At 43.6% G+C, this 24,194-nt stretch overlaps 2 protein-coding genes and 1 long non-coding RNA gene across 8 annotated transcripts; all 3 read left to right on the top strand.

Annotated features, from left to right (window-relative positions):
• Positions 1–8,058: 8,058 nt before the first annotated feature.
• LOC126619096 (extensin-2-like) lies at positions 8,059–13,450 on the top strand. Of its 6 annotated transcripts, none has more exons than XM_050287373.1 (4): positions 8,059–9,520; positions 10,183–10,770; positions 10,819–12,938; positions 13,048–13,450. In XM_050287373.1, the coding sequence occupies exons 1-3, from the start codon at positions 8,206–8,208 to the stop codon at positions 12,921–12,923; spliced, it is 4,008 nt and encodes a 1,335-aa protein (XP_050143330.1). In that variant the 5' UTR covers positions 8,059–8,205; the 3' UTR covers positions 12,924–12,938; positions 13,048–13,450. The 6 variants fall into 6 exon arrangements, with proteins under 6 accessions (XP_050143330.1, XP_050143332.1, XP_050143329.1 ...); XM_050287375.1 differs by having other exon boundaries at positions 10,183–10,854; positions 10,951–12,938; XM_050287372.1 differs by having other exon boundaries at positions 10,183–11,058; positions 11,107–12,938.
• An 8,095-nt stretch (positions 13,451–21,545) lies between these two features.
• Positions 21,546–21,886, top strand: LOC126619109 (uncharacterized). The gene is made up of 2 exons (XR_007621969.1): positions 21,546–21,627; positions 21,732–21,886. It is a non-coding gene; the product is annotated as an uncharacterized LOC126619109 (long non-coding RNA).
• A 637-nt stretch (positions 21,887–22,523) lies between these two features.
• On the top strand, positions 22,524–23,804 carry LOC126619103 (uncharacterized). The gene is made up of 2 exons (XM_050287386.1): positions 22,524–22,989; positions 23,080–23,804. The coding sequence occupies exons 1-2, from the start codon at positions 22,820–22,822 to the stop codon at positions 23,258–23,260; spliced, it is 351 nt and encodes a 116-aa protein (XP_050143343.1). The 5' UTR covers positions 22,524–22,819; the 3' UTR covers positions 23,261–23,804.
• The last annotated feature ends 390 nt before the right edge of the window (positions 23,805–24,194 follow it).

Here is a 24,194-nt window from a genome sequence, read left to right as displayed (position 1 = left end):
CGGCTTGATCTTGGGGTCAATACTTAAACGATGACAGATGACATCGGGAGAGATGCCTGGCATGTCCTCGTATGACCAGGCGAAGACTTCAGTGTTCTCTTTCAAAAAAGATATCAATGCTAACCGAAGGGGTGGTGACAATGTGGTGCCAATCTTCACCATGCGATCTGGATAATCTCTTGAGATAGGTACCTTCTCCAACTCTTCAGCAGGTTGGGCTTGCTGGGTGAAAGAGTCATCTCGAGGATCATCGGGTTGATTGTTGCTATCAGGAAGATCCAAGTTCGCTTCATCTAGGCTGGTCTTTGTGACTTGGTCATGTACAGACAGGGTTTCCTTGGGTCCGGGCAAGTGTTGTTGCTTAACTGAAGTGTTGTAACATGATCGTGCACTAAGCTGATCTCCTCTGATGTAGCCGTTGCCATGGGGGGTTGGAAATTTCATCAACAGCATATGCGTGGATACCATAGCCTTGAGATCATTGATGCCTGTGCGCCCAAAGATGACATTGTATGCCGTTGGGCAGTCAACCACTAGGAAGTTAGTGGTAATGGTAGCCGTGTAAGGGCCTGTACCAATAGTAAAGGGTAAATGTATGCTCCCTAAAGGTTGCACGATATCACCGGAGAAGCTTATCAGAGGAGAAATCGAGCGATTGAGCAAGTGTTCAGCTACACTGAGTGCCCTGAAAGCTTCGGCAAACATGATATTGACCGAAGCCCCTGTGTCTACGAGGATTCGTCGAACATCAAAGTTGGCTATGTGAGCCTCCACGATCAATGGGTCGTTATGAGGGTAGATGATGCCTCTTTCTTCCTCAGGGTAGAAACATATCGGATCCCAGTTAGGCTTTTGATACTTCCCTCCCCTGATGTCTTCCACGTGAAACACTTGGTGACCAGGCCTCAGAATTCGTTCACTGTTTTTCATGGCCCTATTGGAAGATTCAGATATGGGTGTGCCGCCGCTTATGGAATATATGACATTCACCTGGCGTTGGTTACGGTTATCCCTTTGAGGGTGAAGGAGGAATTGATCAATTTTTCCTTCTCGTGCCAAAGCTTCAATACGATCACGGAGGATGATACATTTCTCGCTATCATGGCCGTTATGCTCATGGTAGCAACAAAACATGCCCGCGTTATTCGGGGGCGTGTAATCTGGGTGCCTCGGCTTTGGCTTTGGTATCAGGTGAGCTATGCTGGGGTAAATGGCCGCGCATGTGGCATTCAAGGGCGTGTATGTCTCATACCTTGGGGTAGGGGGTATCTTGACGCGGGTTTGACCCACTGCATTGACTGCCTGGGGGCGAGCGTTATTGTGGCAATACCCTTGGTTATCGGGATAGTGTCCCTTACTCTTTTTACTGAAAGGAGAGTGGTGAGGATGGAAATCATTCTTCTTGCCTTGAAATTGATATGTCTGTTGATTCGGTGAAGCATTATGCAAGGCATGGGGAGGTGCCACTGCTGTTTGGAAAGTCGAGGTCTTCTCATTTAGGTGAGTCTGGCTTCCACCTCCCACTTGTTGATAAAGGATGGTTGTAGGGGGTTTCTCCTGATATGTCTTTGCCTCGGCGGAGGCATGGTTATAAGCCTGCGCCATCACCTCAGAGTAAGTCTTCCAAGTATTGGCATTGATCATGTATTTAAAGAAACAATCACGTAGGCCTGCCGTGAAGGCTTTGAGGGCAGTCTTGTCGTCTGCCTCGGCATACCGGGAGTATTCATGGCTGAAGCGGCCAGCATACATACGTAATGACTCGTCTGGCTTCTGGCGGATAGTGTACAGGTCATCTGCAGAGTGCAAGCGATCGGTTTGGAAAATGTGTTGGGAAACAAATAGTTTCCTCAATTCCTCAAATGAGTCTACCGTCTCAGGTGTAAGACGACAATACCAATTTAGAGCTCCGCCAGAGAGGGTGGAGGGGAAGAGAAGACATCGCTCTTCGTCGGTGTGCATCCGGTATGCCATGGTGGACTCAAAGAGGTTAAGGTGCTCAATCGGGTCCTCTTTTCCAGTATAAAGTTGCAAGCCAAGCTTCTGCTTTGTCTTTGCTTGAAGGGGGGTGTTGAGGATCCTCCTTGTAAGAGGGCCAGGCCTGGGTTGGTTCCAGTCAGGTATTTCAGCCTGACGTTCAGCCTTCAACTTGTTTACTTCCTCAAGAAGTTGTAGGACAAGGGGGTCCTGAGTGGAGTTATGTGTCACTGGAGCTTTCTTTCGTAAATCTCCATCTCCTCTTGGAATTAGGAAGGTTTGATCAAGGGCATGTGATTTTTCCCTGGACTCGCTGTACTGGCTTCCAGGGTATGTCTGTCGGAACACCTCTGAGTCCCCTGTACCCTCATGTCTCTCTAGGACTTGTTGCCCATTCCCCAAATTGGTGGCCGGCTTGGGCCGTGGCAGGGGACCGAGTCTCTCAGAAATCCTTGGGTCATTAATCTTTGAGCTTATATGGATGGAATTCTCTCGACGTTGCTTCAGGAAATCCCGACAATCGCGAAAGACGGCTTTCGATCCTTCTGCCCCTTCAGCAAAGAGGTGTCTCCCTCCACTTCTCATGGTTCGGGTCGAAGCAACTGGGTTAAGAGAAGCCTCATGTTGATTATCAAGTCGAGGGGTAATCTGTTCCCTATCAGGGATATCTATGTCGAATGCATGTGACCCTCCATGTTGGAGGGCACCCAGTTGATGGTTGACTTCCACGGGGGCAACAAGCTCGCGTGTCTGAGCTTGCCTAGCTTCGTGGAGTGTCTCGAAGAGCTTCTCATATTGCTCCTGGAGGACCTCATTCCTCATTGCTATCTTGTTGTTCTGAGCTTCCAACTCATCGACTTTAGCTTGAAGAAGAACTCGTTTTCCTTCCTTCTTTCGTTGTTTCGCACTATGTGCAAGGGGGGTGTCATTCTGTGTGCTGTGGCTTCATTCGCTTCCCATGTTGGAGAGGGATGCCTGGTCAAAAGAAAGTGTACGAATGATAGAAACCAGCTTGACACAGCTGAAGAGAGTAGGAATAAGTGTCGTTTCCCACAGACGGCGCCAAATGTTGATGCACAAAATCAGCGAGGACTTTGGTACAACAGAAAGTGTCAGGTTTTATGACCTTCGCTTGGTTGCTTCGGTCACTAGTGAGGATAAGTACGTAAATGAATAGAGACAGAGAAGCAAACACAGGATGTACGTGGTTCACCCAGATTGGCTACGTCCACGGAGTAGAGGAGTTCTTATTAGTAGTGAAGGGCTTACACAAGTACAAAGGATCAAGCTCTCAATTTAGTGAGTTCTTGTGAATGATTTAACACAAATGGCATTAGGCAATATTGTGGGGGGATGACCCCTATTTATAGAAAAACTTGTAGCTTTGTCACATTGACATGTGTCATGTTATGATTGGTTCTTGATGTTGACACGTGCTGCGCTCTGATTGGCTTCTAATCTTGACACGTGTCGAGTAGTGATTGGCCTCCTGGTCGGAGGGGAACTCTTCTGGGTCCTTGACAGTATAGCGTTGGCCGGTGCTCGGTAGTTTCAGGATTGGTCAAGTATGGTACAAACAATATAGTATTAGCCCAAAGCGTGGAGCAAAACACAAAAGATGTGATATAGAGAGCAAGACGAACAACAAGCCACATCACAATACAAATAGATCGGACTTGTTGATTGTTAATTTACACATTGACGTACGTAGTAAAAATTATTGACCCAATATTGAAGTTTAACAATAACTAGAAGTGTATAGTATCTAGATATATGTAGTTGTTTGAGTTTATGTTCCAACTGATGTTAACATGAAAAAAAATTGTAGAGATTTACGTAGTTGTTTGAGTTTTGTATTGAGCTTGACTTACATAGTTGTGAAATCAAATTGTCTAGTATAACCAACTATCGAAACACATTAACTAAAGAAAAGAGAAGAGAAAAGAAATGCTAATACAAGGTCAATGTATGTTGATTTCTGCCAATTAAATTGCGGAAATAGCAAAATGACAGACAAAAATGACAGACAAAAAGGTGTTGCAATGTTAGGTGAACACATAGCCTATATTTTTAGTCAATCTGTGCCACCATACCTAAACTGATTTTTTTTTTTTGGAAATAAGAGCAGGTGGGTGCATGATGTGGTCCTTTAATGATCTTAACATAATTCCCTACTCAAAATTGGTAAGTCTTTCCTTACATTTGCCTCTCATTTACTCCATGATTTCAACATCATGACCATTGGCCCATTTGGTAGGGACTCCTATTTTTGTTTGTTTTGTTTTTTTCTAGTCTTAATATTCTAATTTCAAATCTTCATGCATTACTTTCACTTTAAAAAAATTTACATAGAATGAGTTTACCACTACAAACCTCCTGATTCAATAATATTGTTGAAACACAATTTGTCCCACATCGGACAGAGGGAAGAAGAAAGACCCATTTAAATAGAATTACCGCACTCTAACTAACACCAAGGCCTTTTGTGATAAAATCCCACACCTGAGAATTGGGCAGGTGGTAAAGTGAGGACAGTATCGGTGTTGTTGGAGTGGGCCCTCGGCCCGTCGACCTGACAAATTCAACAAATATAATATATAGCATTTGTATTCTTAGTTTCAAATGTCACGGTGACAGTGAACACGTTTCATGTAAATCGGTTGTCATAACAAAAGAGGGAGCATTTAAAAAAATTAATAAAAAGAAGTGTTGTTGTAATATGTCCTTAGCCTCAACAAGTCCCCCTAGCTTTATATCTTGAATATTGGCTTATTTAGACTTGCAGAGTTGCTTGATGGCACGGCATTGATAGTCAAAAAGAGTGAAAGGAGTATGTTTAAACTTTTACAAATTTGCTTGAATCTCATAGGGGCAGCCCATTAACCCTTATCATAATTTTTGACAAGAAGTATATCTAATTTTAGTGAACTGATTGGAGCAATGCACCAACAAAAGTGACATGGTACTGGTATTTCTATTTTATCATGCAGAAGAAGTGGAATAATTGAGTAACAATTTAAGTACATTATTTAATGTTATTTGTTCCTTTTGAAATATACTTGAAAGCTTGACTTGTAAGCAAATTGGAAATGGTTGTATGTTAGTATGTTACTAATCCCATGTGCACTTCTGGGTTGGCTGTTCTAACCACTGTTTTAAATTTTAATTACTCACCGCCCCCAAATCTGATCCACTGTGGTCACAGACCTTGTAGCTACGGTGCAATTGGATGGATGCTTAGGGTAATTTGGCTGCGATCTCAATAGAGTTTAGTAATGTGCCTCGTACCTTCCAATTAGGGTTTAGGGTTTACGGGGCATGTTAGGTAATAACATTAAAAAATTTACTGTCCCAAGCCCTTCATTACATGACTTTTTTAACCTTAATTTTGAAGAGTTTCAAATTTTTCAAACCACTACGTCTCGTGTTCAAATATTTTATTTTTATGTCTAAATTAGAGACTTATGTAATAATATCGTGTTTATATATAATAAATAAATAAATTACTTTATATTTCAAATTTACCAAAAGAAAATTTCAATCCATCAAATGGATGAGTGGGATATTAGTGAAAGGTAAAGTCAGCCAAATGATCCCTATTCTGAGAAAAAGGAAAAGAGAAAGAAGAAAGGGAGTTTTAACGAAAAGTCTACGGTACTGTTCATTTTAACGAAAAACTATATTTTTACACTAAAAAGTCAAACAGGGTACTATTTACTTTACCCTTTATTTTGTCTTTATTGTTAAAACTTAAAGTTTTCAAACTCTTTCCATTAGTTTTCGTAAGAAAAAAAGCTGAGAGTTCAAATCATGGTATGATGAGTATGAGGTAGCCTGTGTGTGCAGCAAAGGAACAACGTATGAGGAAGGTGGCCTATTTGTGCAGCAAAGGAACATCGTACGAGGATGGTCCGGTATGTTAAAAGGAAACATGCATTATTACTTCTTGCACGAAATGAAATTCAAATAATTAATAATCTTTGCTCCTCGGTCCTTTTTTTCTTTTTCTTTTTCTTTTACACTCTTTGGTTGTAATCACCTGCAAAGGCTGCAGAAACCACTTGATTGAATTTTCACATGGTGTTGTTTGAATGTAAAGGTATAGAGTCTTGCAACGGTGAAAGAAAAATCTTGTAAGAGTTTATAAAAGGTTAGACTACTTTTTATATTGCGAATTTGTTTTATGGTGGAATCTCATCTCCTTCATGGTATCAAAGTAGGTTGACCCACGTGTAAGCCCAATAGCTAAGCCCTAAGTGCTTCATGTCACCTAATTCTTGTTGTTCACGTATTTAGTTTAAAAATCTGCCACATGTAAGAATGTAAAGATAAAAGAGCCTCATATCAATGAAAATAAAAACTACTCCTTATATGTCATTAATTTTACGATGAAACTCATCATCTAAAAAAACATGCATTTGAAAATAAATATAAGCTAGTATCATAGGTAGCCTGCCAATGAACATGCAATGAACGTGCAATATTCTGTTTGTTTTGCTTTTGTTTATTTGCCACTAAACCTTCTGCCTGCACGAATCTTTTTCCTCTACCGGCCACCAACTTTCTTATTAGGACCTTCATTATTACCCTTTTTAATTTACTTTAACCTTTTGGATTTCTTTTGCTTAAACAACTTTATAATAATAATTAGTTTTTAGATTGTAATTAACAAATATGGAAAAAACAATTTGAAAAGTAAGAGAAAAACTGACAATAATATATACATGTGCCATATGGAAGCTTTCACATGGCATTTCTAGCAACATATCAGATCTCACAATTTCCTCATATTTATTTATCTTTTAGAAACGTTGACCCAAATATGTGCCAAATATCTATCTGCCCAAAGAAAAACAAGAATTTCAAACCATTGTGGTCATGTAAACACTATTAAAAGTGTTATTCACACATTTATTTTTATTTCTCACATACTCTTGTTAAGTTTTTACTATTTATGTTCTTCAATTCATTCGATTTGACGACCAAAAATTAAAAAAAATGTGTGAGGAATTAAAATGAATATATGAATAGCACTACTAAAACGCTATGATACATTTTATTGCACTGATTTTTTTTAAAAAGCAAAAATAGAATAAAAGTGTAGACAAAGAGAACGAGCCCAAGAAGTGGAATTATTAAAAGGGAGACTTTGGATGCGGTCCCTAGTTATGAATAGTCTTTGACTGAAACCTTGTTGGTTTTCAATTTTTGATCCAAGTCCCTGAAATTAATTGATAATTTATTTCTATGTATGTTACTATATTTTTTAAATTAAAAATTAAAATTTATAGTTGTTTATAGTAATGAGATTTTAAATAAAAAACCATAATTTGTGGGATTAAAAATATTAAAATATAAATATACTATTGTGTGTGTGTGTGTGTGTAAACATGGGTACATTCATAAAAAATAACCAAAAAATTATTGTATCAAAACATGGGTACATTCTTCAAAATGGGTACATTTAGCAAAAATAAAAATGGGTACAAATAAATAAAAAAATATGGGTACAATACAAATAAAACTTTAAAAAATATGGGCACAAAAAGAAATTAATATATGGGTACAAATTAAAACTGAAAGGAAAATTGGTACAAATTAAAAAAGGGTTGCAAATTAAAAATGGGTACAAACTAAAAATAAAAATATATGATAAAAAATTTAGCCATAAATATAAATATACTAATTGTAATATTTTTAATATTAAATGAATATATTTAGAAATAAAAAATATTTTATTATTGAAATAATTAATGATATTATTAATACAAAGGACCTTGATCAAAAATTGAAAAGTAATAAGGTTTTAATCAATAGAGTAGTAAAAATAAGGATGAAAACCTAATTACTCCTTATTAAAAATTTACTGTTTTAATGTTGCAGTTTTATCAACGGATAATATTGCTTCTTAAATCTCAACTGGGGGAGCCCCAAGTGATCCAAACAGTGTATTAAAAATTAGATAAGGCCAGCTAGAGTGACCCCATTTGATGCATTAAATCAAAGAGTCCATTAGAATTGGTCCTTTGTGACAGCTCTCTCTCAACGACTCGCACTCCCTATAAAACACAATATACCATGCATCTACCAAGTCATCACTCCAAACCAAAACAGCTCAAGGCTTCTCCGGCCTTCAGCAAATTCTCTCTTCATTCCCCAATTTTCCCGAGAAAATTTGTGAAACTAACCACATTGACCAGAGGTGGTAAGAAAATTGTAGTAACACCCATGAGGAGTGTGGGCGGCGGCCCCTCTTGGGGTCGGTTTTGGCCTCAAATGGCAGTGGCGTTAGCTGCCACACTGGTGGTGATTTCAAGCAATGTGGGTTCAGTAGAAGCAAGTGCTTATCCCTACTCTTCACCACCACCACCACCTTACGTTTACAGCTCACCACCACCACCACCATATGTCTACAAGTCTCCACCACCACCATCGCCTTCACCGCCACCGCCTTATGTCTACAAGTCTCCGCCACCTCCATCACCATCACCACCACCACCTTATGTGTACAAGTCCCCGCCACCGCCATCACCTTCTCCACCACCACCATATGAGTACAAGTCTCCACCACCACCGTCACCATCTCCTCCACCACCATATGAGTACAAGTCTCCACCACCACCATCACCGTCTCCCCCACCACCGTATGAGTACAAATCACCACCTCCTCCATCACCCTCCCCACCACCACCATATGTTTACAAGTCTCCACCACCACCTTCCCCTTCACCGCCACCACCATATTACTACAAGTCTCCACCACCACCTTCTCCCTCTCCACCTCCTCCTTACTACTACAAGTCTCCACCACCCCCGGAGTACTCCCCACCACCACCATACTACTACAAATCCCCACCACCTCCTTCTCCTTCACCTCCTCCCCCTTACTACTACAAATCACCACCCCCACCATCACCAAAACCACCAACCCCGTACTACTACAAGTCTCCACCACCCCCAGAATACTCCCCACCACCACCATACTACTACAAATCCCCACCACCTCCTTCTCCTTCACCTCCTCCACCTTACTACTATAAATCCCCACCCCCACCATCACCAAAATCACCAACCCCATACTACTACAAGTCGCCACCACCCCCAGAATACTCCCCACCACCACCATACTACTACAAATCCCCACCACCTCCTTCTCCTTCACCTCCTCCACCTTACTACTACAAATCCCCACCTCCACCATCACCAAAACCACCAACCCCATACTACTACAAGTCTCCACCACCACCACCACCTTCACCCAAACCACCAACTCCATACTATTACAAATCACCACCACCACCAGCCCCAAAACCCCCAACCCCATACTATTACAAGTCTCCTCCTCCACCCTCACCGTATCCTCCTTCTCCTTACTATTACAAGTCTCCACCACCACCAACCCCTTACTACTACACTTCTCCACCACCACCAGCTCCTTACTATCCGAAGCCACCATTGGTGAAGGTTGTCGGAAGGGTCTACTGCTACAGATGCTATGACTGGAAGAATCCATCGAAGTCACACGACAAGAAGCACTCCACAGGTACTTTTCTCAAAAATTCATTTTCTCAAAATTTATTTAAATATTGGCTTTAATCTTTCGTACCATATCTTTGTTTATGTTCCAAATCTTGGTCTTTGATGTTTTACAACTCTGCTGGTCCCAATGAGTCATTTGGGTAGTATACTGTATATGTGATCCTTCCAAACTGATGGCTCACTTTCGATAAATTGAGGCATATAATAATATAGTCACACATGTTGCGGTTTAATCTTTCCTTGAGATCAAGGAAAAAAAATAGTAATCCCGGTTTTATTTTATTTTATTTCTTTGAGTTATAAAAATTAATTTAAGTAATATTTGCTAAAAGTATGGAAACACCATGGTTTCAAATTAATGTCATAAATATTAATCAACAGTGCTTAATTTGTCCTATTTTAATTTAATAAAGAAAATGTAACGTGCTACAAATAATATGTAAGAACAACTTCGCGTTTTCGTGGTCGTGTCCAAAGTCTGCGTGGTCCTTTTCAACTCAGGAATTTGGTATTGACATGCATCACACCTAGTTAGTGGAACACGACTAATCATTTGATTAATTAACTAATTAGTATATAATTTTTTGTTGTTGTTGTTGTCGGAAAACGAGTGTTGTATCTCATAAAGAGAAAGTTCCAATACCTTTTATTATTTGTGCACCGCAGGCTCAGTTGTTGTGGTAACTTGCTGGAATGGCAAGAAGGAAATCAAGGCCTACGGTAAAACTAAGAACAATGGGAAATTCAGCGTAGTTATCCCTGGCTTTGAGTATGGCAAATATGGAGCCAAGGCTTGCACGGCCAAGCTCTACGCAGCACCAAAGGGTTCGAAATGCAACATTCCCACTAAGCTAAACAAGGGTGACAAGGGTGCCAAACTCAAAGTGAAATCCAAGACTAAATATGAAGTTGTGCTCGAGGCTGGCAAATTAGCTTATGCTTCCAAGACTCCGTACGAGGAGTGTGAAAAGTCCAAGCCCCAATATCCTCCTCCTTACGTTTACAAGTCACCGCCACCGCCTACGCCTACTTACGTCTACAAGTCACCACCTCCACCGCCACCCAAGTACTACTACAAGTCACCACCACCACCGGTTTACTACTACAAGTCACCACCACCTCCGGCATACGTTTACAAGTCACCACCACCACCATCACCCAAGCCACCAACCCCATATTACTACAAGTCCCCTCCACCGCCATCACCCAAGCCGCCAACCCCATACTACTACAACTCTCCTCCTCCACCATCACCTAAGCCACCAACCCCATATTACTACAAGTCTCCTCCACCGCCATCACCCAAGCCGCCAACCCCATACTACTACAACTCTCCTCCTCCACCATCACCCAAGCCACCAACCCCATATTACTACAAGTCTCCTCCACCGCCATCGCCCAAGCCGCCAACCCCATATTACTACAAATCCCCACCACCACCATCGCCCAAGCCGCCAACCCCATATTACTACAAATCCCCACCACCACCATCGCCCAAGCCGCCAACCCCATACTACTACAAGTCTCCTCCACCGCCATCGCCTAAGCCGCCAACCCCATATTACTACAAATCCCCACCACCACCATCGCCCAAGCCGCCAACCCCATACTACTACAAGTCTCCTCCACCGCCATCGCCTAAGCCGCCAACCCCATATTACTACAAATCCCCACCACCACCATCGCCCAAGCCACCAACCCCATATTACTACAAATCCCCACCACCACCATCGCCCAAACCACCAACTCCATACTACTACAAATCCCCACCACCACCATCGCCCAAGCCACCAACCCCATACTACTACAAATCCCCACCACCACCATCGCCCAAACCACCAACCCCATACTACTACAAATCCCCACCACCACCATCACCCAAGCCACCAACCCCATACTACTACAAATCCCCTCCTCCACCATCACCCAAGCCACCAACCCCATACTACTACAAATCCCCTCCTCCACCATCGCCCGAACCACCAACTCCATACTACTATAAATCTCCTCCTCCCCCATCACCCGAGCCACCAACCCCATACTACTACAAATCTCCACCACCACCATCACCAAAACCACCAACACCATACTACTACAAGTCTCCTCCACCACCATCACCCAAGCCACCAACTCCATACTACTACAAGTCTCCTCCTCCGCCATCACCCAAGCCACCAACTCCATACTACTACAAATCCCCACCGCCACCATCACCAAAACCTCCAACCCCATACTACTACAAGTCTCCTCCCCCACCAACCCCATACTACTACAAATCCCCACCACCCCCATCCCCAAAACTACCAACCCCATACTACTACAAGTCTCCTCCACCACCGTCTCATTCTCCCCCACCACCATACTACTACAAATCACCACCACCACCATCACCATCACCCCCACCCCCATACTACTACAAGTCTCCTCCACCACCGTCTCCTTCTCTCCCACCTCCATATTACTACAAATCACCGCCACCACCTTCACCTTCTCCTCCACCTCCATACTACTACAAGTCTCCTCCACCACCATCTCCTTCTCCCCCACCCCCTTATTACTACAAGTCTCCACCACCCCCAAAATACTCCCCACCACCACCATATTATTACAAATCCCCACCACCTCCTTCATCTTCACCTCCTCCACCTTACTACTACAAATCACCACCACCACCATCACCATCACCTCCACCCCCTTACTATTACAAGTCTCCCCCACCACCTTCACCTTCTCCCCCACCTCCATACTACTACAAGTCCCCTCCTCCACCCTCACCGTCTCCCCCACCACCCTACTACTACAAATCTCCACCTCCACCATCACCCTCCCCTCCTCTCCCTTACATCTACAAATCCCCACCACCCCCAGAATACTCACCACCACCACCATACTACTACAAATCTCCACCTCCACCATCACCGTCTCCTCCTCCCCCTTACATCTACAAATCTCCACCACCTCCAGAATACTCACCACCACCACCATACTACTACAAATCCCCACCACCTCCTTCTTCTTCACCTCCTCCACCTTACTACTACAAATCACCACCACCACCATCACCCTCCCCTCCTCCCCCTTACATCTACAAGTCTCCACCACCACCTTCTTCATCTCCACCACCACCATACAAATACAACTCACCACCACCACCTTCCCCATCTCCTCCACTGCCATACAAATACAACTCCCCACCACCACCTTCCCCATCTCCTCCTCCACCATACAAATACAATTCCCCACCCCCACCTTCCCCATCACCTCCTCCACCATACAAATACAACTCCCCACCACCACCATCACCCTCTCCTCCTCCACCTTACATCTACAAGTCCCCTCCACCTCCGGTGGAAACACCACCGCCGGTTTACATTTATGGATCTCCCCCACCTCCAATTCATTATTAAGCAGATATAAATCATGTAAGTCAAAAGGTTCATTGCTTTTTTTTTTTTTTGGCATCAATCGCATTTCCAATTATTACCAAATTAAGCAACTAATCTTATTTCTGGGTTATTCCGAATATTACAGGTTTTTATTTATACAGTGAAATAAATGAAGGCTCCATTAGTGGAAAGTTGAGACATCAAGCTTCCAATCCAAGTCCATTCAATAAGGGTCCGTCAGAAAATTCATCGAGCTACAACATTAGTGATTCAACGCATAATTTATCTACTTCTTTGGTAGCCATCTTGCACATGATGCTAGTACATTATCCACGTCGTGAAAGCAAGTTTTGGAGAAAAATAAGCAAATATTAATTGGAAGGTTAATTTATAATCAGCATCAGGGTCTTGGAATTGGCTTGGTTGTCACAGTTACATTTTTCAATTCTCCCTCTTGGGGTCTCTTAATTTATGAATGTATAGCGAGTGCCGTGGCCTTTTGTTTGTATAATTGGCTTCTTAGCAATAAAACAAGACTCTTACGTCCAGTTTCTTTTTTTTCCCTTGCACGGACCATGGTACGTAGAAAAACTTGAAATGTTCTTCTTTTTTTTTTTTTTTTTCGCTCATCACTCCCTCAACTTGTCATGAACAAAAGGATTAAAACCTTCCAATTCCAACTGCGAACAGAGAAAAAGATACTGATTACACATAATTCCATTGTTTCCTCAATCCCTACTAAGGAGACATTTCAGAAATGCCAAACAAATGGAGGATCAAAAGTGCCAACAAATCAGAGGATCTGTGTGGATGCAAATTTTCTCCTCTTCGATCTTGGACGATTTTGCACCTACAAAACAACTAGCACCTTAGGTTAAGGCTAAAAGCCTCACGCGCCCACGGTGAATGGGGGGGGCTTTGGCCGAAGAACCTCCGATGCCAAAGTTAGAATTTTAGAGAGAAATAGTGTTTAGAGTGTTTTGGAATTTTTGCAAGAGATTTGGAATGAGTGTTTGGTAAAAATGGGTGACTATTTATAGGACCAAATTGGTCCACATCTTCAAGAAATGGCCGGCCCTTTCTTTGTGCTTTGGGATGAATTTTGTGGTTTTATTAGCCACTTTATTGGCTAATAAAATATAATAGAAATAAATGGGAAGTTACCCAATTGAATGACTAGCATTATTTGGCTAATAAAGTGGAAGAAATTTGAAAAGGTGTGGAGCAAAGAGAGGGAATGTGGCCGGTCTACTAGGTGGGATTTTAGGGTTTATTTTAGGTTTAATTAGCCAATTAATTGGCTAATTAAATATGAAAGGAAATGTTTTAGTATTTATGGTATTGATTGGCTAATTTAAAAGGGAAGGAAAGGTGGAAAAGGTAGAAAAAGGTGATGGAATAGGCTTTGAATGGGGTAGCCGGCCCTATATCATTTTTTAGGTTAGAGTGGATGTTTCAAATTGATAATTAAGGGATGATTTTAGGAGATATGGGAAGAATATATTATTTAGATAATTAATTAACTAAATAATATATTAGGGAAATTAAGTTTTGGAAATAATTACCTAAAATAAGATAATTTGGAATTGGTTACCTCTTTTGGAGCATTTTTGAATTGGTTGAGGATGATTACCCACTACTTGCGCGTAGGAATCCCGGTATGCCTCAAGGGTATTTTTGTCCTCTTTCGTTCAAAAGTCCACGTGTCGCCTAGCGAATATTTTTGGCTCCACAAATGCCCCCACACCTGTTGGGCTGCTTGCAGAAAAGGGCAACAGGTGTAGAGATTTTCTCGCTTTAGGCAACTCTGAATTGATTTCTATTTTGTTGTTGATTCTCTCTTTAAATGGAAATTAGATCCTTCTAGGAAAGGGAAATAAATTTCTCTCAAAGCCTATTTAAGTCCACCTTAAGTGGGTTATTAAATCAACTTTGGAGAGCGATTTATTCTACCCTACAAGAGAGAGATAGCTTAGAGGATATTTGTTCCCCCTCCTCTAGCAATCTTCTAAATCTTGCCCGTGCAAAGGACCGTATTTCGTTGCTTTCTTCGTCTTCTTCGTGCCGCACCAATGTAAGAAAAATTTAATTTTTCTTGCCTTATTCTTGGATAGTGCTATTGCGGGGTGGTGCGGCACGTCGGCTGGCAAGGGCCAGGAGCTGGCTCGGCATAAGCTGAGGAGATGTCGTGGCAGGGACCACTGCTTGGGCAGCTTGGCTTGGCCTGAGCCAAGGGCAGCTTGTGCAGCTAGGGTCGAGGATTGTGGCGCTAGGGCACAGTGTTAGGCGAGCCGCATAGCTCATGTCCTTTGGGCTCCTGGACCTGACTCGGGCCAGGCTGGCGATTGAGAGAAATAAGGAGATTGCGGGTCTCATGGGCTGCTGGAATGTTGGGCATGTATGCCTTCTGCCTGCTGGAATGCTGGGTTGAGCTCCCCTGCTGAGTACCATGAATGTCGTTGGCTACTTAGTCTTCTTTGCTGAAAGAAAGGTGGGCTGCTCCAGAAAGATGAGGTAAAGAGGATCAAGGCGGATGCACTGGCTCGTCTGATCGCTGTCGTGGAGCTTATTATGAATGAAGATGGAAAGAAGAGATCTTCCCCGCCTGCTCATGAGATGCCTAGTTAAGAAAAAACTGAAGACTTCTTCTGCTGCTCATGATGGTCCGCTTGCTACCGAGAGGTATGTGATTGACATGACTTCTTCTAATGGGAAGAAAAATAAGGCTGCTAGATCTGAGCATGTGGCGTCTTCCATGTTGAGAATGGCTAGTACAATTGTGGATAAGATTACTCAGCGTAAAGGTTTTATCATGCCCCCAGTGCCGAAGTCTGTAGGACGTTCTTTAGGAGCCAAGTCCGGTTCACCTTTGTAGAGACTTGCTATTATGAAGAGTGGTAAGGTGGACTCTGCTGTTAAAGTGGCGCCAAAGCCTGCTCCCTTTGCTGCTGAGATTGATTCGCCTCAGATTCAAGATCTTAAGCTTGCAATTTCTGAGCTTCGTTTCGCTACTTATGCTAAGAAGAGAGTGGATGAGCTTCTCTATTTCTCCGGAAGACTTGCTTGCTTTTACTTTTAAGGCTTCCATTGGTGAAGTAGTTGGAGAAGTTAGTGCCCAGACTGGGGCAGCCGGGGGTGAAGCGTCGGATGATGCCGCTGCTAAGAGCGTTACGGCTATTGAAGGTGTGGCGACCGAGTAGTCGTGGGATGTCCAAGCTGCTGTAATGTAGTATTTTAGGTAGCCTTTAGGATTTTCTTTGTTTTTCCTTGTAGCTTTTGTTTTGCTTGAATTCCTTCGGCCTTTGCTAGTTGTTTATAAACATGTTTTCCTTCGTTTTTCTTCATTTTCACTTCTTTTGTTCATGCCCTAACCTTTAGACTTGATAGACCAGTGGCAGGCATGCTACTTTTTTATAAGCAGACAAACTCGCGTAGCCTATGCAGCCGTAGGTGTTGGTGTAGAACTTTGCAAAGTTGTTAGCCATAGGGTTGGCAGCCTGATGCCTTACTTACAGAAGCAGACAAGTCCGCGTAACCACTAGGCTGTTAACCTTGACTTTCTTCAATTCCGTAGGTTGCGTAGCAAGTATCACAACACTTTAGGACTTGGTGTAGGTTGTTCCGCGCTTGGCAGAGGTGAAGCTTATCGACTACGTAGCATGTCGGCAGTGGATAAAACTTCGTATATGCGCGCTAGCTTGTTTAACCTTTCACAAGAATGTGCGGTTGTATAAGTCTAGTGCGGCTTCACTGCTCGAATGGCAAGCCGTAGGCAGTCTTCCGGAATCCGTAGGCTACCTTAGTGCACTCGGTAGCAGCTTTAGGATTCCAGGGCAGCCGTCCATTGGATGTACGGCGTAATGTGCCCTCTCCGTCTCTAGGGCCCGGTTCCCCACGGATTAGGCCAAGAGACCCAAAATCCTCCAGTTAGCTAAGCCTTGAAAAAGACCATTGCGGCTACTTCTAGGAATCCCGGCGCAAGCCATCGTGCATCTAGTTATACTAGGGCAGCCAGGCTCATCCACGTCTGGATTTCGGAGTGTAAAGTTTATCCTCCCGTCTTGGAGAGCTGACCCATATGGGTGTCGGAGAATTGGTTTACCCTCTCGCACTGGAGAGCATGGTTGGTCCCTCGGGGGGCGCAATTCCTGCGATGAGTCCCTAAGAAGGGCGCAATCTTCTTTTGAAGTGCAGGAGTGATTAGTTGTTGTAAGCATGCAGCCAAGCCAAGTTGTGATTACTTCTAAATTCCTCATTGAAAAACGAGTGAAACGAACGAGAACTTTAGCTGTAAGGTAGGAACTGCATAACAACTGGATAGTCCTCAGCTTGTGAGGTGGTGCCCGTCGAGCTTATTGAGTCTTCGGGTTTTGATGTAGCGGGAGGTCACACATGGTACTTCTTTAGATTGTAAGCCATCCATTTCTTTTCAATCTTTTTGCCGCTTCATGGTGGTGAGGGTGTAATTACTCTTACTCCCTACTCTGTTGATCTTGTACGGACCTTCCCAGATGGGATCCATCTTTTTGGAGCCTTCTCTGCCGGCAGTGATGAAGGCTTTTCTGCGTCGTCGACATGCAAATGCCAGAAGTCTCCATCGGGTGGAGTAGGCGCAGCTAGAGTGTGCTCGGCTACTTCTGAGGCATCGTTGGGCCGCTCTGTTGCGTCACCTAGGCTCGGCGTGAAGGCGCAGTAGGGAGCTGTGGAGATGGGGCCATGTCATACGCAACAGGAGATGCTCAACTGCCGGTATTGGGCCACTCTAGAGTTGAATCATTGAGCAAGGGTCGGCTAGGGCCGTGTGATGCGCAGCAAGAAATGGTACTCAACTGCCGGTACATGTTGCTCCTATGTAGAATCTTTTAGGGTGACGAGGACAAAACTTGCTTTCGAGTGTGTCCTTCTAGTGTTGCGTTTGTCAGAAAACTTTACATCTGCCAGGGTCTACGCCTTTATCGTCGCGCGTCTGGATTGGGCAGAATAGTACGTCATTAAGATGATTGCATGCGTTTGAAAGTAAAACTTGTGCTTCTGGGTTGCAACAACTATCACCAAAGTTAGCTTTTGAATTTTTAATAACATCGAGGAGAGCTTTTGAACTGTAGAATACAGGTAACTGTGGAATACAGGTAGTCGGGCCCCCATCTCTTCTCGCATGATGGTAGAGCTTATTGCTACTTTAGATACCGTCAAACATGTGAATAAGTCATCCGCTGCTTCTAGGGAGGTGATGTTGGGTACTTCTTCAAGTCCTTGAATGTGCATTGGCGAGCCTCATCCCAAAGTGCATACTTCTCTGCCAAAGCAAAAGAGTCTGCCAGAGTTAGATCTTCTTTCATGATCAATTTTCCGAATAGCGGGTGGTCTGCTGGAAGTCCTTTTTGGAAGGCTGCTCTAGCTATCGAGTCATTGCATCCGACTATTTTTGCCTTCTCTACTTTGAACCTCCTCACATAGTCGCGAAGTGACTCCTTTGGGTTCTTCTTGACGTTGAACAAATGATCAGACTTCTTTTTGATCGAGCGATAGGATGAATATTCTTTGGTGAAAACCAAAGAAAGTTCGTAGAAATCCCGGATGGATTGTGGCGGCAAGGTGTAGAACCAATCTTGCGCCTCGCCTTGTAGAGTGGTGGCGAATATCTTGCACATGAGCTTATCGTTGTTTCGATAAAGGATCATTGCGCTTCGGTAGCGCTTTAAGTGTCTCTCCGGGTCTTCATCCCCTTTGAAAGATGTGAAATGTGGCATGCTGAACTCTCGTGGAGGCTCTGCCTGCTCGATCTCGTCTGTGAAGGGTGACCTGCTTATGTTGGTCATGTTCCGTCGTAGTGCCTCGTCGGTGACCTCATTGCGTTGGAAATCATGCAATCGCTTGGTCAAGAGTCTCTCTACTTCTTCCTGAATTTTCCTTTGTTGGGGTAGTGCAGCTCTCGGCTGCCCCCAGCCATGACTTGCTGGTCTAGGCTGCTCTTCCATGTGTTTGGCTCGTCTATGCCGCAGATGCAGTGCATATGGTGCATTCCTAGCAGGCGAGCGAGTTCTTTGCAGGCTGCTGGTTGAACTTGAGCTGGATTGAGTGACTGCTTCTCTCCGTCCGTCGTGCTGCCTACTCTGATGTGAGGTGGATGATGCTCCTTATAGGCTTAGCCGCGAATGAACACTTTGTCTGGAAGGTTGCTCATGTTGACTATCGGAGTGTGACCCCAACCGTGAATGTATGCTCATCCGTTGGCCTAGTCGAGTGTACACGCTCCTCCGCGCGCTAAAACGGGAGTATACGCTATCTCGGGGGCCCAATCGGGAATGTACACTGCCTAAACGTTCAGCTCGTGGCTGGTCGAATGGCTGCTTGCTAGGATGCTGCTGGAAAGGTTCGTCTGCCCTTGTCCTACTTCGGGATACCTCGTCCGGGGCACGTTGGATCCCGATGCGTTGCAAAAGTTGATTCACCAAAGTTGTCTGTTGTGCAAGGGCGCTCGTCAACTCTATGACTTGTCGAGACAAGTGTTGTTCGCCATTTGGATTGGAAGAGCTTGGAATGAATGCGCCTCCTTGAGCAGTGGAAGGGTGGTAGACTCCGGGCGCGAGATTTGAGTTGGGAAATGTCAAATCCGCGAAAAAATGTGGTGAGAATGCCCCCGGCTCGATGGTAGGTCCAGATGGTTGAGATAGTTTTGGGCCGACTTGGGCTGCTTGGAAAGCCACAGGAGCAGTGTGGGCCTTGAGAGTGGGCTGCTCGTCAGGAGTGGGCTGCTCGTTGGGAGCAGGCTGGGTCACGAGAGCAGGCTGCTTGGCAGGAGCAGGTTGCTTGGCGGGAGCAGGCTGGGCCACGGAAGCAGGCTGCTTGGCAGGAGCAGGTTGCTTGGCGGGAGCAGGCTGGGCCACGGAAGTAGGCTGCTTGGCAGGAGTAGGCTGGGCCACGGGAGTGGGCTGCTTGGCAGGAGCAGGCTGGGCCACGGGAGTGGGTTGCTCGACGGGAGCAGGCTGGATCACGGGAGCAGGCTGCTCAATGCGCGGTGCATGTGAATGCGAGGCTTGGGCTTGGGTCCACGTGAACTTGGATGGCACGGCTTGGATCGTGGTCTTGGCTCCATGGACCTCGCCACGAGTGGCTACCGAAGTAGCCATCGTGGTGGTTCCCATGGTGGCCGTGGTGAAGGCATCATGGACCTCGCCGTGGGTGGCTACCGAGGTAGCCACCACGGTGGTTCCCATGGTGGAAGCTTGTGGTGATGATGCCGCTCCCCTTATTGTCGCATTTTGCCTTACGGATCTCCGGGTCGTGGTGAAGGCTCCATGGACCTCGCCACGAGTGGCTACCGAAGTAGCCACCGCGGTGGTTCCCATGGTGGCCGTGGTGAAGGCACCATGGACCTCGCCGCGGGTAGCTACCGAAGTAGCCACCACGGTGGTTCCCATGGTTGAAGCTCGTGATGATGATGCCGCTCCCCTTATTGTCGCATTTAGCCTCACGGATCTCCGCAATCCCATTTCTTGAACATTAGAATTTTCACTTGTGGAATTTTCTAAATTTCTAGCCATTATATTTTGCTTATACGTTTTATCAAAGAACCTTTGCAAGTAAAAAATTCTAATAATAAGAACGTATGAAAAATATTCAAATGGACTAGAAAATAAAGAAAAAACCTTTCTTGTGCGAGAGTCTTCTACGAGTATGGATTTCAACTCTCAATGAAAGCACCAATTTGTGGATGCAAATTTTCTCCTCTTCGATCTTGGACGATTTTGCACCTACAAAACAACTAGCACCTTAGGTTAAGGCCAAAAGCCTCACGCGCCCACGGTGAATGGGGGGGGCTTTGGCCGAAGAACCTCCAATGCCAAAGTTAGAATTTTAGAGAGAAATAGTGTTTAGAGTGTTTTGGAATTTTTGCAAGAGATTTGGAATGAGTGTTTGGTAAAAATGGGTGACTATTTATAGGACCAAATTGGTCCACATCTTCAAGAAATGGCCTGCCCTTTCTTTGTGCTTTGGGATGAATTTTGTGGTTTTATTAGCCACTTTATTGGCTAATAAAATATAATAGAAATAAATGGGAAGTTACCCAATTGAATGACTAGCATTATTTGGCTAATAAAGTGGAAGAAATTTGAAAAGGTGTGGAGCAAAGAGAGGGAATGTGGCCGGTCTACTAGGTGGGATTTTAGGGTTATTTTAGGTTTAATTAGCCAATTAATTGGCTAATTAAATATGAAAGGAAATGTTTTAGTATTTATGGTATTGATTGGCTAATTTAAAAGGGAAGGAAAGGTGGAAAAGGTAGAAAAAGGTGATGGAATAGGCTTTGAATGGGGTAGCCGGCCCTATATCATTTTTTAGGTTTGAGTGGATGTTTCAAATTGATAATTAAGGGATGATTTTAGGAGATATGGGAAGAATATATTATTTAGATAATTAATTAACTAAATAATATATTAGGGAAATTAAGTTTTGGAAATAATTACCTAAAATAAGATAATTTGGAATTGGTTACCTCTTTTGGAGCATTTTTGAATTGGTTGAGGATGATTACCCACTACTTGCGCGTAGGAATCCCGGTATGCCTCAAGGGTATTTTTGTCCTCTTTCGTTCAAAAGTCCACGTGTCGCCTAGCGAATATTTTTGGCTCCACAATCTGCATTGCCAAAAGCGACGGATATATGTATACTGTAGTGGCCTGTCAGGCTTTTTGGTTAGTGCTGCTGCTCATGCAGACTTCAGGTCCTCCGAGCCAGATGGCTGCATTGCCAAAAGCGACGGATATATGTATACTGTAGTGGCCTGTCAGGCTGTTTGGTTAGTGCTGCTGCTCATGTAGACTTCAGGTCCCCCAAGCCTGATGGTATTGGATACCAGCCTGCAGCCAGTGCCAGGTTTGAAAATTGCACGAGATCAATGATATCTGCGAGAGTCGGTAGTAGTGGGATTGTGGGATCCGCACGACTCATCGATTACTTGGAAGCAGCCTTGCAAACAACTATTATTCCAAGCTCCATTACTTCAACTTGGGCTGCCACTCCTATATAAACAAATAAATACATATTATACACACACACACATATATATATAGAAGACAATGAGGTTTTAACCCGTGGCCCATGCATGTTGTTCCATCTCTAAAGAAATCCGTGAGTTATATATTCACCGCCGATCCATCTAAGTTATAGAAAATTATTAGGTTTTAGGTGTTAACATTTATTTAGTATTACAAAAGTTTTTTCTGCTAATAGAAAATGTGTACGCTGTTTTCTTTTATAACTTAAATAGTAGATAGAAGGATTTGGTAAGCAGGAACATGAAAAGATACTGGAAGGATTTGGGAAATGACGGAAGCCATGTCATGAGCTTCTTCTACTGGAGAAGAGCTGGTGGCATTTTTCTTTGGGTGGGCGGAAGTGTAAACCTTTACAAGTAGTTGTTTTTTTCATCAAAAGCTTACAAGTTATTTTAGATAACAAAAATTCTTTAAAATCAAATGACATTATTATCTCTTGAAAATAGAAACAACATTTCATGTAAACAATTGCAACTTTTATACTAACATTTCATTTTTGGGTAAATCTCAGTTTATTACCCTCAAGTTTCATAGTTTTCAACATTTGGTACATGAAGTTTTTTTTCGTTCCAGAGTCATACCTTAAGTGTTAATTTTGGGACAGTCTCATACATCCGTTAGTTTGACTGTTAAGTCTCTCATTTACTAATGAAGTGACATCCACAAGGACAATGACTGAATACTACGTATCAATAAGGTTCCACGAATATATTAAAATTAAATTAAATTAAACATTAAACATTACAAAATTACAAAAAAAAAAAAAGAAAAAAAAAGCTTTCTTCTTCTTCCATACGCACAGGGAAAGATAGAGTTTGAGTTATGTGAAGATTCTGCAAAAGAAGAAGAAAGCTAAACATGGAGGCGGCGACGCTGCAAAGAAAAAAGCTTAGAAGCTTCCGCCGATCAACCGCCACCACGAAGTTAGATTTCATCGACGGCCTGCTCGACGATCTCGTTGTCTTCGTCCTCTGCAAGCTCAGCCCCTCCCCTTCCTCGCCGTCCGATCTCATCAACGTCCTCATCACGTAAGCGTTGTGAACTCGGATTTCTTATTTTTCTTGCTTGCTCTTGATGAATTTGTCGGTTTAATTTTTGGAAAATAAAATAAAATATAGGGGCGGCAGGGCAAGCCAGATGGTAGACTTGGTCCCCCTCCCCGTGCCAGCCACATTTTCTCCCTCGTCGCCGTCGAAGCCCCAGAAAAATAAAAAAGCTCTGCTTAAAAAAGATGGACATGGGAGGCAGGGCAAGCCAGATGGTAAATCTGGTCGACCTCGAGCAGAAGTGGCTCAATGACGTTATGTCGGATGAGCTCAAATCTTAGCAAGCCAGATGGTAGATCTGGTCGACCTTGAGCAAATGGTAGATCCAGCCCCGCCCATCACGACGATCCGGAGCCCCTTTCGTTGCAACCCCAGTGGCACTGTTCGTCTGGAGGAATTTTCTTTGGGGACGTTTCCTGGGCGATGAGCACACAGCTCCCCAAGAGGTTGGCGCCGGTTGATATTGTCTGTCGGGCTTCTACTTATTGGCGGTTGTAAAAGAAGGATAGAGTTAATTCTGAAAGGTGCCTTTGTGGGGCCTTGGGTGTAGGCCTTGAGGCTCACAATCAAAATTAACTTTAGGTTTTCAGGCATGCCACTGCCATCTTTAGCATGACAGATGTAAAACAGATGTTTAGTTTAATTGTATATGCCCGAGAGACCAAGTTAGCTATGAAATGTGCCTTTGTAGGACCTTAGGTGTAGGCCTTGAGACTCGCAATCAAAACTTAACCAAGTACTCAAACATATAGTGGTTGTTTCATTATTGCAGAAGTTTTACAACTGTTATACTTTAATCACCCGAGCCCGAAGAGCAAAACGAACCCAGATAGGTGCCTTTGTAGGGCCTTAAGTATAGGCCTTGAGGCTTCCCATCAGAATTAATTCTATACTGAAGTGTTCTATAGCAATCATAATATAACAGAAGTAAAACTAAGAAATAGGTTGATTACTTGTGCCCCAAGTAACTTCAGACTTCTTGTTATCAAGAATTATTGTGGATGGGTTAAGTCCACATAAAGTTCTTTTTTATGCCTTGAAACCAAGGACTTTTGATTGATAAATTTTGTATGCCTGAAAGGTTAGAACTTAGATCTGGTCAAGCTATGAGTGCGGATTCCAACTTTATTTTTTACATGGTTGGGTACCATTAAACCGACCAGACCCAATAACCATGAAGCCTTTTA

The sequence above is a fragment of the Malus sylvestris genome, chromosome 4, assembly GCF_916048215.2.
Source record: "Malus sylvestris chromosome 4, drMalSylv7.2, whole genome shotgun sequence".
Classification (NCBI taxonomy): Eukaryota; Viridiplantae; Streptophyta; class Magnoliopsida; order Rosales; family Rosaceae; genus Malus; species Malus sylvestris.
This window is presented reverse-complemented; position numbering and strand designations above follow the sequence as displayed.